This window comes from Meles meles, chromosome 7, assembly GCF_922984935.1.
Source record: "Meles meles chromosome 7, mMelMel3.1 paternal haplotype, whole genome shotgun sequence".
In the NCBI taxonomy this organism is placed as follows: domain Eukaryota; kingdom Metazoa; phylum Chordata; class Mammalia; order Carnivora; family Mustelidae; genus Meles; species Meles meles.
The window spans coordinates 109,228,962-109,246,926 of record NC_060072.1 but is presented as its reverse complement, the minus strand read 5'-3'; the positions used below and the strand labels follow the sequence as shown (position 1 = coordinate 109,246,926).

The window sequence follows — 17,965 nt, the reverse complement described above, 5'->3', positions numbered from 1 at the left end:
AACATCAGCCCATCTTCTGCAGAATTCCAGGACCCCCTCAGCCTCTCTCATTCCTTGGGAAAGATTTTTTAAAAACTTGCTTTTATTTAAATAGTACAAAATAAATCATGTTCTTTGATGAAAATGTAGGAAATAGAAATAAGGAAAACATTCCTATATTCCAACCATGGAGAGAGAACCATTTTGGTGGCTATCCTAAGCTTTCAATGCATACACTTTATGAAATATTTTCCAAGCATAATGGCATTGTGTATGCTCTTTGATAACCTTTCGCTTCACATATTATGAGCACTTTCATTTCATTACCTTTTCTTCTGCAACACAATTTTTGATGATAGTATAAGGCTCCAGGGTCTGTATGTGCCATAATTTATTAACCTGTCTATCGCTTTGGGACCTTACGTACTGTCTAATTTTTTGCTGTTGTAAACAATGAACATCTTCAATGCCAAATATTTACCCACTGTCATAGTTATTTCGCTAGACTAAATTCCTGCAAAGGAAATTGGTGGCCTTGAGGATCCTTTCAACCATCCCCAGCATACAGAATATAGATACTGAAGGTCATGCTAACACATTCAAAGCGAGCCGTAGGCTGGCAGAGAGGAACTTAGACAGCCCAGGGGCCGTGTGAATTCTTCCATATCCACAAGCCACCACCCAGGAGGACCTGCGGGAACCCAGGAACACATGCCTGTCCCTCCGTCTCCAGGCTTTCTTTCTGAACAGGAAAGGAAGGTACATTCTCAGCAGCTGTCACTCAGCCTTTACCAATGCGAGATGCTAAGGAGAACACGGTCTACAGGCAAGGGGGTAGGAATCTACTTTCTTTCAGTGCATTCATTCCCTTGGGAATCTGCTAGTGAAAGAAGGGGAAGGCTTTCTTCCCAGGATTCCCAACAGTTAACAGAGCACTTTGCTTCCTTTCCAGGTGGGATGGATAACAGGGTCTCAAACACAACCAGTAATGGAGAGACAAAGCCAGCATACCCAGTCATGGAAAAGGCGAAGGAAGATGGCACCCTGGAAAGGGGACACTGGAACAACAAGATGGAGTTTGTGCTGTCGGTGGCCGGGGAGATCATTGGTCTCGGCAACGTCTGGAGGTTTCCCTATCTCTGCTACAAAAATGGGGGAGGTGAGAGCCACTGCACCACCCCACCCTCCCCTGGAAGGAGGATGTCTTCATCTCCCACACGTACTGCCCCTCTGGGATGTCCCATGGATGCACTGAAATGCTGGAGTTGGAAAGACCCTTATGAGTCAGGAAGGACACTGCAGACCTAGGAGATTGAGACCTAGAAACATTATGTGACTTTCCCCAGGGGTTTTCTATGTTGCTGTGGCACCGTAGGAGTACAGACGTAGGTTTGGAACCAGACGGATCAGAGTTTGGACCCTGGCTCTGCTACTTAATCTCTGTGTAATCTTGGGCGAGTCGTTTAAGCCCCCAGAGCCTCAGTGACTCTTCCTGTAAATTAAGATAGCAGTACCTGCCTGTTAAGCTGCCGTAAGCATCAGCGGTCACGGGGGTCAGGAACTTAATACATGGGAGCGATGTTGGAGAAGATGTTGCTACAGAACTGTCCTGTGGTCCTGAAACTCCTTAGTCCATGTCTTCCCCTATGCCGCTGGCCTGATGCCATTCCCGAAGGCAGTCATTACCCAACCCCTCCCAGTGTCATAACCTTTGATACCAGAGGCTCTCCCTTCAAAATTCCCCACCGAACTTTGCAGGCAGGTGGCATTAACTCCAGGTTCTTTTTGGCTTCTTGCTCCCACCCCATTCCAGCCCGCTGGGGGCAGCTCCGCTCCTGCCTGGCAGCGGTGGTTATTTTCTGACCAGTAACTCACTTTCAGGCAATCCCAGCCCTCTGTGGGAGAGCTCAGAGGGATTTCTCAGGTCCTGAAGTATTCTGGGGGAGCAGTAGGTTAGGAAGATTTCCTTGTTGGTAGGTGAAGCGTACAGGTGTTGGGGCTCCCCAGATCCAGTTTGGACGTCTGGGCTGGAGGAAGGGGCAATGGCGAGGTAGGTCACATGGAGAAATGCTGAGGGCAGTGGTTATTCTGTGGGCCACAGGATTGGTGGTGCCCTACGTAACACCTGTCCTTTTCCCGGGGAGTCGGATCCTCCAGATGCATGGAGCTCCACCTCCCAGTGATTTTGGACAGAGGAGGTGGGAGGGCTGGCTTGGCACTCTGAAGCCTTGGAGCGCTGTTCCCAGGATCGTGGCAATTGGAGGCCTGGTCTTGGAGTTGGAAGTTAACTTGTTTGTTTCCAGAGGGGAGGGATGGGCTGTTATGTCCTTTCTTCCCCTGGGGATTTCTGGCCAGCAGCCTGAAATCACAGGACTTTGTTCTGCCTGCTGTGTGAGGGAAGAAAGGAGTTCTTCCCACTTCTAGCCCAGCCTCGGACACTCCGGACACTCCGCATGCCTCCCTTCAGTGAGCTGGGTGGAGGGACGAGGCGAGGCTGGTCCAGGGTGGAGGAGGAGTCTGGAGGCTAAGCTGGGCTTTGGGACTCTGTATCTGGAGCCTAGTAACCAGCTTAGCTCCTCACATGGCAGGAAGATTAGGAGGTGAGCGGCTTTCCCCAAGCCTCTCTGGAATTGGGTAAAGGTTGGCCTGGGAATTAGCGGGAGTGGCACGAAGAGGCAGGAGGGAGTGATTTCCAGTGCAAAACCACTGGGCTGAGGAAGGGGAAGTAAAGGGAGCTGTGACCAGGAGTAGTGTGTGTGTGTGTGTGTGTGTGTGTGTGTGTGTGTGTGGTGAGGGGGGCAGAGTGTGGGCTCACCCTGTTGAGGGGAGCTTTTCTGGCAGTGTTGGGATCTGAGCTCTGCCTCAGGGCTCTGTGGTAAGTGCGTACAGGCCCGGGAGAGTGTGATGCTGTCTTGGGTGGAAATGCAGGCCCAGGAAGAGTACGGGGGGGGCCTTGGTTCTTGCCATGGGCTTGTGTGACGGCTTCCTCCCTGGATAGAGCCAGCCTTCCAGCGGTGCTGATTCTGCCTGGGAGTGGAGAGACCTTTTCTGGGTCCTGGATCCAGTCAAACTGTTTAATCCCTAACACTGCCACCCCCAGTCTCTTCCCTTGATCAAACGTAGGGCCTTAGGACTCGTCTTTTCCTTGATGGACGACCGCAGCTGGAGGGAAGTATTCTGAGGGGCTTTGGAGCTAGAGGCTGATGCTCAGGTTTGCTCTGAAGGGCATGAGTCATCCAGGGCCACCGGGTGAATTAATGGAAAGCCTCCTTTGCCAAGGTAAGGGAGACTCAGCTAGGATGTGTGTGGTCATTAGACGGACAGGCCTGGTTTGTGGTGCTCCTCGTGGTTTAAACTTCCTGTCATCATTCAGTTCCACTCGCCTTCCTGGGAAAGCAAGTTCCTACAGGGAATGAGCCCCAACATTTGCTCTTCTCACCCCCTTGTCTGGCAAGGAACAGACCGATGCCTCTTTCTGGCAGGACCCTTTGTTACCCGTGTGGGGTAGGAAGGTGAGGAGCATGGAGACTACTTACATAGATTTCACCCTTCTTCCTCCTGGTGTAGTGATTTTACTTAAACCCATGATTCTCCAACTGGTGATCCCTGGGGACTCCTAGGCAATGAGAGGAATGTTTTGAGCAAGTTCTGGAGAAAGGTGCTAGGGGTACACTGGGGTGAACCGTGCTCAGGTAATGGACCCTATCAGCCTGCTTCCGGGCCCTTTCTTCAACTTCCCAGCCTTAAACAGCCCCTTTGGAACTTGGGGCAGAGCGGGAAGATAAGTTAGGTAGGTACTTTTTCCATATTTGTTCAGTAATGAGGTCAGGAATGAAAAAGTCCCCAAAGCACATTTTTTGTTCCAAACTTAAAATACCGACGATGTCTTCTCTGGTTCCTTCCAGCTTTAACATCTGGTAGATCCCAATCTGAAGTGAGTTCCCAAGCAGAGAAAGGGCTGAGGCAAGAATATGATAGAAAAGCAGGTGAAATTTAAAAAAAAAAAAGCAAAAAGAAAAAAAAAGCAGGAGAACAGTAAAATACTATAGTCAAAAACCAAAGAAGCTGAGAAAGTAATAGAATGAAGCCCATCTCAAATCAGAAGCAGCTAGTAGGCTCTTTAGGGAGACGGATGGGAGCCTTGCCTGCCTCAACTGTCTACTTGGTGAGCACCCTCTCTGCTGTCCAAAACCTGGGGCCAGCCCAACCCCTAATGGCTTTCTAGAATCTCCAGTCTCAGCCAGCCATCCCAGCATACAGCCCACACAAGCCCTGACCCTGAACATGTCATTTAACAGCAATTACTGGCTACATTGCATTTACCCAGAATTCTTCTAAATTGTTGGCATCCATGTATAAACAGAACAGAACAATTCCCTGTCCTTGTGGGGTTTACATTCTAGAGGAGGGAAGCAGACAAGAAACATACTAAATGGGAAAATTATATAGTTTATCAGAAGTTAAGGAGTGCTATGGAAAAAGACCAAGGAGAGCTGGGTAAGGGGATCAGGAGTGTGTGGGAGGGGTGGGGACACTGAGAACATGTGAGCCAAAGTTTGCCAGGAGTGAGAGAGTTGGCCGTGTGGCTATTGAGGGTAAAAGTGCTCCGAGCAGAGGACACACAAGATTTAAGAGTCATAAGGCAAGAGGCTGACTGGTTGGTTTGAGGAGTTGTGAGGAGGGGAGTAGATAGAAGCTGGAGTCAGAGAAGTAAATGAGACAGGAGTGGCAGATCGAGGAGGTCCTTGTCAGTTACTTTGAGACTTTGGCTATGGCTCTAGTGACGTGGGGATTCAGAGCAGGGTTTTGAGCAGGAGTGACATGATCTACATTTTATTACTTTTTTAAAGATTTTATTTATTTGAGAGAGAGAGCACCGGGAAGAGCAGACAGCACAAATGGGGAGGGGCAGGGGAGAAAAGGGGCAGAAGGAGGGGGAGAAGAAGACTCCCCATGGAGCAGGGAGCCTACCATGGGGCTCGATCCCAGGACCCTAGGTCACGACCTGAACTGAAGGCAGACACTTAACCTACTGAGCCAACCAGGTACCCCAATGAGCTTACATTTTGAAAGAATCTCTTTGGCTGCTGTTGGGAACTGAGTGTGTAGGAGTCAGGGAAGAAGCAGACCAGTTACAAGGCTGAAAATGTTAGAGTCATCCTTGATTCCTCCCCCTCCCCCCCAACCCTCAAATCTACCTAACTACCCAGATTCTGGGTGCTTCTGAACATGAACCTTCAGCTGGGTTCTCTACACCCTGGCTGCTGACAGACTGAGTTCTTCAACACCCAGAACGCTTGGGACTGGAGACCCCCCCACCCATGATGTAGGCAGAATCTGACACTTCTCGTCATCCCCCACTAATGCTTTCTGGTCTCAGCATTCCCAAGGGCTACAGCCTGAGCACTGGGGAGGAAGGACAAGCCCTCTGCTGTGATGCGGAGGGCTGTGATGTGGCCACGAGAAGAGCAGGTGTTCAGAAGAAAATAAGGAGTAGCGTTTTGGGAAAACTGACTTGAGCTATCTCTTAGCTATCCAAGGGGAGCTGTCCACTAGGCAGTAAAACACAGAAGTCTGGAGTCTGTGAGGGAGATGTGGATGGGAGATATAAATCGGTGGGTGATTAGTGAGAAGAGAGAACAGGGAATGGGGGAAGGGGAGGGAATAGCAGGGGGCAGATAAGGAGACAGCAGTGCAGAAGGACAACCACCAGGACAGTGAAGTGTTTTGGGAGGCAAGGAAAGCAATGAGGGCAGAGAGGCCGGAAGGACAACGACATCAGATGCTGCAGAAAGGTCAAGAAAGTTACGGAGGAGACTGGAGTGTTGGCTTTGGTGGCATGGGGGCCATTTGTTGGTGACCTTGTAGGAACAGCCGCTCCAGGAGGCCACGCAATGACTGCTGGAGGTGGCCAGTGTGAGTGCTAAAGAGAAATGACAGTGTGCCCTGTGCAGCCAGCGGTGCTGGTGTTGGGGCTGGGTCTCCTGCCTGGGAAGACGTTGTGCATTTGAACTAGCTCTCCTGCTCTCCCCTCTCAGCCCCCTGGAGGGAAATGCAAACACGACCTCCCACCCAGGCCTGTCCCCTAAAGCTCTAACCATGGGGATGAGAAGTCTCCAGAGAACCCAAAAGGCATGATGTTGGGGGGAAGGTGGTAGGACAGGGTTTTGGTAAGAGGATTCAACTCTGCCAGGAGGAAATGTAAATTACTTGCCTGCCAGCCTCAGCCCAGTCAGACATCATCTGCCAACCATTTTATGTTTAATTTATTTTTTGGAGAAAAATTGATTTTTATATTTATTTTTACGATTTTATTTTTAAGTAGTCTCTACACCCACTGTGGGGCTTGAACTTATGACCCCGACCGAGATCAAGAGAGCCATATGCTCCTCTGACTGAGCCAGCCAGGTGCCCCTATACTTAATTTCTAAGTCAAGGTTGCTGAAAACCCGGGGCAGAGGTCACTAGTGCACAGAATCATTGGTTTTTGCTAGTCATAGAACACCAGCTGGAGGTCACCTTGTGTGAAGACAGATGCTTTCTTGATCCTTGTCCCCCTCCAAGCCCTCCTCCTCCCTTCTGATCTTCCATCTCCAGACACGCAGATCCTTCATGGGGCTTCAGCTGGGCTCTCTCTAGCTCCCTGGACCTTGGCTACTGGCTGACCAAGTTCTTCCCCCCCTGGAATGCCTGGACACCCCACATGCCGCTACAACAGAATGCCCCACAGCTGGATTTCTAGGAATAGGGATCTTATAGCAGCAGGCTATGGAGGGAGGGCAGCCCTAGACCACAGGGACAGAGGCCATAGGGACACCAGGGCAAGGAGGATTAAATAGTACCTGGTCTCTGGGAGGACTGATCGCCTTGATGCTGCTTGTGAGTATAAAGAACAAAGGGAAACGAGGAGTGCTTTTTTCTCCATATAAGAATAACGATTGTGATTTTAGTAGTGTGTGATGGTTTGTTACCACTGTCAGTTAATGACTCGGCTCCCAGCAGTGGTCAGAATAGTGTTGCTTCTGGCATGTAACGGCTCATGGATGCTCACCACTGGGTAGAATCTTATCAGTTTAGGCTTTTTAAATATTAGCTGGAATATTATAGAGGACACTACAGAATGGGTTCCTTTGGAGAAGAGTGGCCTGCAGAATGATTCCCTTCTAGGTTGGACATGGGGCCTGCCCCATCTCACGGGGAAACATGCCAGGACCTTTCAGAATTTGGGGAAGGAGACTAACCCGGCAGGTCACTGAGGTCCCTCCTCCATCTCTAGGACTAGCTCCATCTTCTAATCATGGTGACCAGGGCTTGGGTAGGGAAAGAGGCCGGGGTCCCCCTAGGACCCCCAAGTCTGCACCCGGGTCCCTCTGGGGCCCATCACTCCCCTGACCCCTTCCCCTTGTAGGGCCAGTGGCTCAGCTTGTCAAGTGTGGACCTTGCCCCTTGTGGCCAGCTGCCCACGTGCTCTAAGAGTCAGAGGACTAGCAGAGCAGAGCTGACCATGGAACCCTCCATGGTTAAACATTGGCTCAGATTATTGGGAAAGTTCAGGTAGCATGAAGATGGGGAGGAGGGGCTTGAATTGGCCAGAAAATTCTCTTTCTCTCTCTCTCTGCTCTCTTTCTTTTTCTGCCATGTTTTCAACTCTGAGCCGTAACTGTTCAAATTGGCTACTGAGTTCTCTCTTCTGGAATTTTCCCTTCCTGCTCAATAAGTCTTGGATTGATTTATGGACTTATTACGCTGTGGTGTTTAGGATATTTATTCCTTTGCCCTGTGGGAATCAGGTGCTTTCCTCAGCGGGACTTACAGACATGTAGACTACAAGCCAGAGATTTGGAAGGTGAGGGACTGCAGAATGCTAGTCCCCATTAACTTTCATTTTCAAACAGTTTTATTAAGATATAATTGATTTACAACAAAATGTGCCTATTTAAAGTGTACAGTTTGATAACTTTTGACATGTATACACCTATGAAACCATTGCCACAATCAAGATAATGAACTTGTATTGTATTCATGACTCCCTCAAGTTCCCTCCTGTCCCTTTCTCCCACCTCTCTTATCTTTGATACCCTGTCCGAGTACAACCACAGACGTGGTTTGGTTTTTTTAAATGTCTTTCCAGTTTTATTGAGATATTATTGACATGACATATATTAAGTTTAAGGTGTACAATGTGATGATTCAATCCGTGTTATCTACTGTGAAATGATTACCACAATCAGGTTATTTGACACTTCCATTTCCTCCTGTAATTATCTTTTCTTGGTGATAACACTTAAGATCTAGTCTCTTAACAGATTTCAAGTATATGATATGGTGTTGTTCACTATAGGCACACTGCTGTGTATATTAGATTGCCAGAGCTTATTCATTTTATAGGTGCAAGTTTATCTCCTCATTTCCCCCATCCCTGAACCTCAGGCAATCACCGTTCTACCCTTTAATTCCACAGATTGGGCCTTTTTATTTTTATTTTTTTAAAGTTTGTTTGTTTGTTTGTTTGTTTTAGTAATCTCCTCACCCAACGTGGGGCTTGAGCTCACAACTCTGAGATCACAAATCACGTGCTTTTCCAACTGAGTCAGCCAGGTGTCCCCAAATTTGGCCTTTTCGGATTCGCATATAACTGAGAACATACAGGTTTTGCTGGAGTCCTGAGCTCATGGTGGCTGAGGCCTCTGGTGCTCTGGTCTGTGGTTACTGGTTTGGGACTGGAACATGAGCAAAGGGATCCTCATTGATGACAAAGCTGGGATGTGAAGTCCAGAAGGGACCTGACATCACTCCTCTACTCCTCGATTTGCTAATGAGAAACATAAAGGAGAAAGGACACTTGCTTAGGTTCCCCAGGAAGTTAGAGGCGGAAGCCAGAGGAGAGCCAAGTTCTCCTGCCATCCCAGCCAGCAGGTGGGGAATGCTGCAGCCCTTGAACATACTGTTTCTTATTCTTTCCCTGAAAACAATGTCCTCAAGGTCCATCTACCTTATCTCAACAGTCAGGATTTCCTTCTTTTCATGTCTTGATACTTAAAATGCATTTCTTTTAAGCAACATATAGCCGAGTCTTGCTAGTTTTTGTTTTGAAGCCCCTCTGACAATCTCTGTCTTTTATTTGGAATGTTTAGACTATTTACATTTAAAGCAATTATCAGTTAAGTTTATCCCATTAAGTTTAAATAAATTATCTTACTATTTGTTTTCTTTTTTTTTAAGATTTTATTTATTTATTTGAGAGAGAGAGAGTTCACAAGTCGGCAGAGAGGCAGGTAGAGAGAGAGGAGGAAGCAGGCTCCCCACTGAGCAGAGAGCCTGATGCGGGCCTTGATCCCAGGACACGAGATCATGACCTGAGCCACCCAGGCACCCTACTATTTGTTTTCTATTTGTCCTATCAGTTCCTTGTTCCCCTTTTCCTATCTTTCTGCTTCCTTTTGAATTAATTGGTTATTTTTTTATTATTTCATTGTTGGCTTTCTTCCTTTGATGGCTTATTAGCCGCAAGTCTTTGTTATGTTAGTTGAATGATGGTTTTATTTTATTTTTTGAAAAGACTTTATTTATTTGTGAGAGAGAGAGCTCAAACAGGGGGAGGGGCAGATGCAGAGGGAGAACTAGGCTTCCTGCTCAGCATGTGGGACTCAATCCTAGGACCCTGGGATTGTGACTTGAGCCTAAGGTAGACGCTTAACCAACTGAGCCACTGAGACGCCCCTGAATGATTGTTTTAGGTTTTGTGGCATGCATCTTTTTTTTTTTTTAAGATTTTTATTTATTTATTTAACAGAGAGATTGCAAGTAGGCAGAGAGGCAGAGAGAGAGGAGGAAGCAGGCTCCCTGACGAGCAGAAAGCTGGATGCGGGGCTTGATCCCAGGACCCTGAGATCATGACCTGAACTGAAGGCAGAGGCTTTAACCCACTGAGACACCAGGCGCCCCCCCCTTTTTTTTTTAAGATTTTATTTATTTTGTGGTGTGCATCTTTAATTTATCACAGTTCCCCTTCACGTGATATTCTATTGCTTTACATGCAAGAACCTTAGAGTAATCATATTTCCATCTCTCTCCCCTTGACTTCTGTGCTCTTTGCTACACATTTTACTTTTTCATATGTTATAAACTCCACCTCATATTGTGTAACTGGACAGTCATCTTTCAAAGAGATTTGGGTGATAAGAGAAAATTCTTAGATGTTTATCTATGTATGCAGTTACCGTTTCTAACATTCTTTGTTCCTTTGTGTAGCATCATATTCCCCTCTGCCTGAAGGTCTTTCTTTAACCTTTATTATCGTGCAGGTCTTCTAGGGATGGATTCTTTCAGGTTTGCTTGTCTTAAGAAGCATTACTTCACTTTAGTTTTTGAACAGTATTTTTACTGGGAGTCTAGCTAAAAGTTTCTTTTTTCCTTCAGTACTTGAACTAATTGTCCTTTTATTGCTGTCTTCTTGTTTGCATTGTTTTTAGTGAGAAATTTGAAGTCATTCTATCTTTGTTTCTCTGTACATATGTGGTTTTTTTTCTCTGATTAATTTTATTTTTTTTAAAGATTTTATTTATTTATTTGACAGAGAGAGATCACAAGTAGGCAGAGAGGCAGGCAGAGAGAGAGGAAGGTAATCAGTCTCCCTGCTGAGCAAAGAGCCCGATATGGGGCTCGATCCCATGACCCTGGGATCATGACCTGAGCCAAAGGCAGAGACTTTAACCCACTGAGACACCCAGGTGCCCCATAATCTTATTTTTATTTTTTAAGATTTTATTTATGTATTTGTCAGAGAGAGAGAGAGAGAACACAAGTAGAGGAAGCAGCAGGCAGAAGGAGAAGCAGGCTCCCAACTGAGTGAGGAGCCCAATGTGGGACCCGATCCCAGGACTCTGGGATCATGACCTGAGCTGAAGGCAGACGCTTAACTGACTGAGCCACCCAGTTGTCCCGCTCTGGTTGTTATTAAGATTTCCTCTTAAAAACTCTTAGTCACTGGTTTAAATAATTTGATTATAATGTGCCTTGTTATAGTGTTTTTAATGTTTCTTATCTTGAGGCTCATATAGCTTCTTGGATATGTGGATTTATAGTTTTCATCAAATTTGGAAAAATTTCACCCATTATTTCTTCAAATTTTTTCCTGTATCTCCCTCCCCATCTTTTATCTCTTCAGGGACTCCAGTTGCTAGTATATCAGACGTTTTGAAATTGCTCCATAGCTCGCTGACACTTTTTTTTTTTAAACCTCTTTTTTGTTTTATTTTGGATAGTTTCTACTCTGTGGTTCAAGTTCACTAATCTTTTCTTCTGCTGTTAATCTGCCACTAATCCCATCCAATTTATTTTTCATCTCACACATTGTGGTTTTCGTCTCTATTTTTTTTTTTTTTTTTTTAAGTAGACTCCTTGCCCAGTGTGGGGCTTCAACTCACATCCACAAGACTGAGAGTTGCATGCTCTATGGGCTGAACGAGCCAGGTGCCCCAGTGGTTTTCATCTCTAGACATTTGACTTTGGTGTTTTCAGTATCTTTCACATCTCTGTCTAACATTTTGATTATATGGAACACAATTATAATAAGCATGCTAGCATCCATATCTGCTTATTCTAACATCAGTTTAAGTATGGGTTGGATTCCATCAATTGATTTACCTGCTCATTATAAGTGATATTTTTCTGCTTGTTTTCCTGGTGATTTTTACAAAAGATTTTATTTATTTATTTGTGAGAGTGAGAGCGAGTGATTGCAGGGAGGAGCAGAGGGAGAGGGACAAGCAGACTCTGTGCTGAGTGTGGAGCCCAACATGGAGTTCAATCCCATGACCCTGAGATTATGACCTGAGCCAAAATCAAGAGTTAGATGTTCAACCAATTGAGCCACCCAGGATCCTCTTTCGTGATAATTTTTGATTTTGCTTTTTTGGTTGCTGAGTATTTTTATATTTCTATAAATATTCTTTTTAAAAAAGATTTTATTTATTTATTTAACAGAGAGAGACACAGTGAGAGAGACGACACAGCAGGGGGAGGGGGAGAGGGAGGAGCAGGCTTCCCACTGAGCAGGTAGCCCCATGAGGGGTTTGATCCCGGGACCCTGGGATCATGACTTGAGTGGGAGGCAGACGCTTAATGACTGAGACACCCAGGAACCCCCTACAAATATTCTTCAGCTTTGTTTCAAGCTAGTGAAGTTATTTGATGCTTTTGGGGGTTGCTTCCAAGATTTGTTATACAGAACCAGAGTTGTGCTCAATCTAGAGCTAATTATTCTCCATGTCAATGGAAATGTCTTCTCTTTCCAATGCCTTGTGAATTCTGGGACTCTCCAGTCTGGCTGGTGGAAGTCAGCCCTTCTCCCAGCCCTTCTCCCAGCCCTGTGTGAGCGCCATTATTCTCCATCTTTTGAAACGGTCTTTCTCTTATCTTGGGTAGTTTCCTCAGACATACGTACTTATTTTTTACTGGACCAGCCCTCAGTTGAAAGCTAGAAGTGGACACCCTGTAGATATTTGGATCTCCCTCTCTGTGTGGTTCTCTTTTCTCTGGTACTCTGTGAACTCTTCTGTCTACCTTGGCAACAGACAGAGGTTTACAGTGGAGAAAATGCCAGCATTTCCAGCATCAGCACTCTTGTCTCAGCAGAAAGCCAAGCAGAAAGGATTGTGAAAACTGAAGCAGAAAGGATTACTAAAGGGAAATCTGATTTCAATCTGCTCAAAGTCTCTATCTAGCATTCAAAACAGTAATTTCCTTGAAAAGAATTATAGTCTGTGGGCTATGTTAATGTTCTGGGATGTCCATTATTCAATGAGCTCCTTGCTGTTGGCACAGTTATGGATAATTGAAGTCATAATTGATGTTTGATGTGGAGCAGACCCTGGTAGGTATAGATTGAAACTTTCAGAGTGAAAGAAAGGGCTGGTCAGGTAACTTGGTGACTCTTGATCTCTGCTATGGTTCCAGATGTCCAGAGGAATGTCCCCCACAGTTTTGCATGTCCCGCACCCCTGGGGATTCTGACTGGCAGTGCGGGGTGGTAATGGGGGGAGATGAATGTGGACCACAAGGAGGCTAGTGCCAGGTAATGGAAAACTGTTTCCGACCCACAGGTGCCTTTTTCATCCCCTACCTCATCTTCCTCTTTACCTGTGGCATTCCTGTCTTCCTCTTGGAGACAGCGCTGGGCCAGTACACTAGCCAGGGAGGCATCACAGCCTGGAGGAAGATTTGCCCCATCTTTGAGGGTGAGTAGCCTTGTGCCTGATTCCAGGATATCTGCATACATGGTTACAAACCTTATTTGGGATGACTGAGTGCTTTGGTAGCAGTGCTGGTTGACCTAATACTCTGTGTCTTTATGTTAAACCCTCTACTTGTGGGCCCAATGCTGCACTGATCTATCAGAGAATGGTGAAGATGGGGCTGAGGATGGGGGAAAAGATTTCAGATTAAATAAGTAGAGTGCAAGGCTATTTTAGCTATATATTTTACAAATGTACAACAAATGATTTTGTATTTTTCAAAATGTTTAATTAATTGCAAGACATTTAAAAATATAATTTTATTTTATTTGTATTTATTTATTTAAAAGATTTTATTTATTTATTTGACAGAGACATAGCGAGAGAGGGAACACAAGCAAGGGGAGTGGGAGAGGGAGGAGCAGGCTTCCTGCCAAGCAGGGAGCTTGATGCAGGGCTTGATCTGAGGACCCTGGGATAATGACCTGAAGCTGAAGGCAGACGCTTAATGACTGAGCCACCCAGGAGCACCAAAAGGACAATTTTAAATGACAAAAAAATACCACTGTCTTGACAATACATACTGTCTTGACAAAATTGCTACTTAAACTTTAGGGTGTTTTATTTCAATATTTCTCTCTATATAGGATTTTCTTTAAGTTTCTATTTTGAAAAAATTATATATTCAGAGAAAGTTGTCAAACTAGTAGAGAGAGGTCACATGTACACTTCACCCAGTTTTCCCCAATGGTAACATCTTACTTAACTATAAAAAAGTCATAACCTGGAAATTGATATTGGTACTATCCACAGACCTTATTCAAATCTCCCCAGTTTTCCATGCACTCATTAGTGTGTATGTGTGTGTGTATAATTGTTATTTTTATCACATGTAGATTTATTTAACCATCAGCACAATCAATATACAGACTGTCCCATTATCACAAAGGTCTCTGTCATGCTACTTCTTTGTAGTCACACCTGCCCCTTCTTGCCCCATCCTTAGCCCCTGGCAACCACCAATTTGTTCTCTATCTCTATGATTCTGTCATTTTGAGAATGTCATATAAATGGAATGGTGCAGTCTTTACCTTTTGAGATTAGCTTTTTTAAGTCAGTACAGTTCCCTTGAGATCCATCCAGGTTCTTGTATAAAGAGTTCATTCTTCTTTATTGCTGAGTAGTATTCCATGGTATGGACATACCACAGTTCATTTAACCATCACCCACCTTAAAAAATTTGTGGTGTTTCCAGTTTTAGGGATTCATTTCATTTATTCCTTCTCTATGTATAGAGCTTACATATCTATTAATCTGGGATATACACAGTTTATGTCCCCACTTTCCAGTTAGTGTTATTTTCCATTTTCTTTCTTTCCCTCCCTCCTTCCCTCTCTCTCTTTCTTTTTCTCTTTCTTCCTTTCTTTTCATTCCTTCCTTCCTATCACCCTCTCCTTCACTTCTTTCCTCCCTCCCTTCCTTCCTTCTTTCCTTCCTTTCATTCTTTCTTTAATTTTTAGAGACAGAGGGTGGGGGAGGGGCATAGGGAGAGGGAAAGAGAATCTTTTGCGAATCTTTTTTTTTTTTTTAAAGATTTTATTTATTTACTTGACAGAGAGAGAGAGAGAGAGGATCACAAGTAGGCAAAGAGGCAAGCGGGGGTGGGGGGGGAAGCAGACTCCCTGCTAAGCAGAGAGCCTGATGCAGGGCTCAATCCTAGGACCCTGGGATCATGACCTAAGCTGAAGGCAGAGGCTCAACCCAGTAGACCACCCAGGCACCCCTGAAAGAGAGAATCTTCAACAGGCTCTACAGCCAGTGTGGAGGCTGATGATTTGGTGGTCCATCTAATGACCCTGTCATGACTCTGAGATCATGACCTGAGCTGAAATCAAGAGTTGGGATGCTTAACCAACTGAGCCACCCAGGCACCCTTATTTTCACCATTTTCTATATAACAATAATTTAATGATTGCATAAACTTCAATTGAATGGATATATCATAATTTACTTAACAGTTCTCTCTTTTGGGCTTTTGGCTTATTTTCAATTACTTATAAAGCTGTTATATTCTGCTGTCATGTGTATTTGTTAAGATAGTTTTGCCTCTCTTTTTTTTTGGAATTATTTCGTTGGGATAAATTTCCAGGATTAGGATCGCTGGATCAAATGGACAATCAAGTTGATGTCTCTTGATCTGGCTTATTAAATTGCCCTATGCAAGTGTTATACTGATTTGCCATGTCATTATACTTGAGTAAGCACCTTTCCCTTGTATCTTTCACAACTCTGGGCATTTGCGGTTCCCCAACTTGTCTTCACAATGGAATCACCTGGGGACCTTCAAAATATCCTGAGGCTTGTGCCCTACCCCCAAAGATTGTGATTTCATTGGTCTCAGGTCTGGTCTGGGCTTTGAAATTTTTAAAAATATTCCCAGGTAATTCTAATATGTGGACAAATTTGGAAATCACTGAGTTACATCATTTGTAAAAAATTTCACTATGACTATTTATGCAGAATGGTACCTCACCATCGTTTCCTTTTGCACACCTGCAAATATTAGGGAGGATCTAGTTGTATTTTCTCCCATGTGAATTGTCTATACCTGCACTTTTTTTTTTTTTTCAAGTAAGCTCTATGCCAAATGTGGGGCTTGAACTCACAACCCTGAGATCAGGAGTTGCATGCTCTATGGACTGAACCAGCCAGGCACCCCTGTTCCTGCTCTTAACATGTATTTTTATATTTCAAAAAGACATCAATTTAATTCCAGGGAATATTTACTATTGGAATCTTCAAGTTAGTCTTAACATTTAAAAAATAACTTCAAATCAGTGAATTTTCAGAACCGATAAAGATGGAAAGACACAGGGAGCCAGGGTAGAGGGCAATGGAAGGCAGGGAGAAAAGCCCCTTGTTACTTGCCAGGAAGGCAGAGGAGAGAGCCAGGCACCTGTGCCCAGTGCTGTCGTAGGGCTCTGACAGTGGAGAGCAAACCCCCTCCTGGACTGGGATGGGGGGCGTTGAGAACTCTGTCCACTGTCCCTAGCCCAATTTTGCAGTTTTCCCCTGCAGGCATTGGATATGCCTCCCAGATGATTGTCGTCCTCCTGAACATCTACTACATCATTGTCCTGGCCTGGGCCCTCTTCTACCTCTTCAGTAGCTTCACCATCGACCTTCCCTGGGGAAGCTGCCACCACGAGTGGAATACAGGTAAGGTCATCCCTGACGATTACCCTTCCTCTTTCCACTCAGCCATATAAACCAGGACTGGGATTATCCGTATATCCCCGGCACCCATCCCCAACCTTAACTTGGGACATTCTAGATAATCTGCCAAGTAGGTCACAGAAATCTTGTATCAAAGATCAGCGTGAGAATTCACCAGCATCACAGGCAAAATGTCACACACTTTAAAGAAGTGGTCTCTCATCTGTACTCAAATTTAAAAAAATTAATGTATTCAATTCATAGATTATGAAGTCATAGATTATGCAAATAGACCTGATTTCTTTTTATGTAGTTTGGCCATTTATTTCTTGCAGTTTGAAGTCTGATCACTTTGGTGTATGTATTTTTTGTCCGTTATCTTTGTTCCTCCAGTCTTCTTTCTGATACCATCTTGGGTCTTTCGATCTCACGGTCCATCTCAGTTTAACCAGGGAATAAGCTGTTTTGTGCATCTTCCTTATGATTTATAAACACGCTTGATTTCTCCTGTGCTTGTAAGACTGCTTGTGACTCTCTTAGAAGACAACAGGAGCCACCCGTGGCCATAGGCCTACTGAGTCGATTTGGTAGAAAGTACAAAGATTGAAAATCCCTGGGGTAGTGGCGTCCAAGAGAACTTTCTGCAATGAGGAAAAGTTCTCTATACTCTCCAACATGGTAGCTGCCAGCTCCATGTGGCCGTGGAGAGCTTGACGTGGGCCCAGTGTGTGTGAGGACCTGAGTTTTTAAGTTTTGTTTAATTTTAAGTAGCTTAAATGTAAGTAGCCTCATGGGGCCGGAGGCCAGCCCAAGGACAGCACGGGTGGGGAGCTGTCCTGTCTGGACCCAGCATCTTCGCTTGCTCTCGTGGCCCCAATATCCCTCAGTGCTCATCACGGGGGCCCGACCTATGCCATGACTGCTTTTTCGTTTTGTTTTGTTTTGTTTAGGTGAGATAGTCTTTCTGACCTGGAGTCTGAGCCCTTTGCTTGCCAAGGAGGCACACTTGGCAATGATTAGTAAGGCCCCTCTGGCGCTCAGACCCTTATCCCTTTCCAGGCGTTCTGGTGCTGATCTCCGCCACCTTCATTCCACCAGGTGGCAAGCAAAGAGTCCGATCTTCGAGGCTCCTCCCCCCACAGCCCTAGATTCTTTAGGTTCTTCTTTTTTAAAGATTTTTATTTTTTTTTTTTTATTTATTTGACAGAGAGAGAGATCACAAGTAGGCAGAGAGGCAGGCAGAGAAAGAGGAGGAAGCAGTCTCCCCGCTGAGCAGAGAGCCTGATGCGGGGCTTGATCCCAGGACCCTGAGATCATGACCTGAGCCGAAGGCAGAGGCTTTAACCCACTGAGGCACCCAGGTGCCCTTCCTTAGGTTCTTCTTAAACGTGCCTGCTAGTGCCTGCCCCGAGCCCTGACTCCACTGTGACACTTACCTTACTTTCTGGTGCTGGCTATATCATAAGCACTCAAAAAAATATTTTGTTGGAAGAGTCCAGTCTTAAAAATCAGTTCTATTCTAGTATTTTCTTTAT

At 45.2% G+C, this 17,965-nt stretch overlaps 1 protein-coding gene across 3 annotated transcripts in view; it reads left to right on the top strand.

Moving 5' to 3' along the window:
* Positions 1-17,965, top strand: part of SLC6A13 (solute carrier family 6 member 13) — a 37,006-nt gene that overhangs the window by 1,895 nt on the left and 17,146 nt on the right. For 2 of the 3 annotated variants that reach the window (XM_046010667.1, XM_046010666.1), the window contains exons 2-4: positions 932-1,138; positions 13,083-13,217; positions 16,293-16,433. In XM_046010667.1, coding sequence (XP_045866623.1) covers positions 937-1,138; positions 13,083-13,217; positions 16,293-16,433 — 478 coding nt within the window. In that variant the 5' untranslated portion in view covers positions 932-936. The remainder of the gene's footprint in view (positions 1-931; positions 1,139-13,082; positions 13,218-16,292; positions 16,434-17,965) is intronic. The other variant, XM_046010668.1, reaches the window with a different exon arrangement.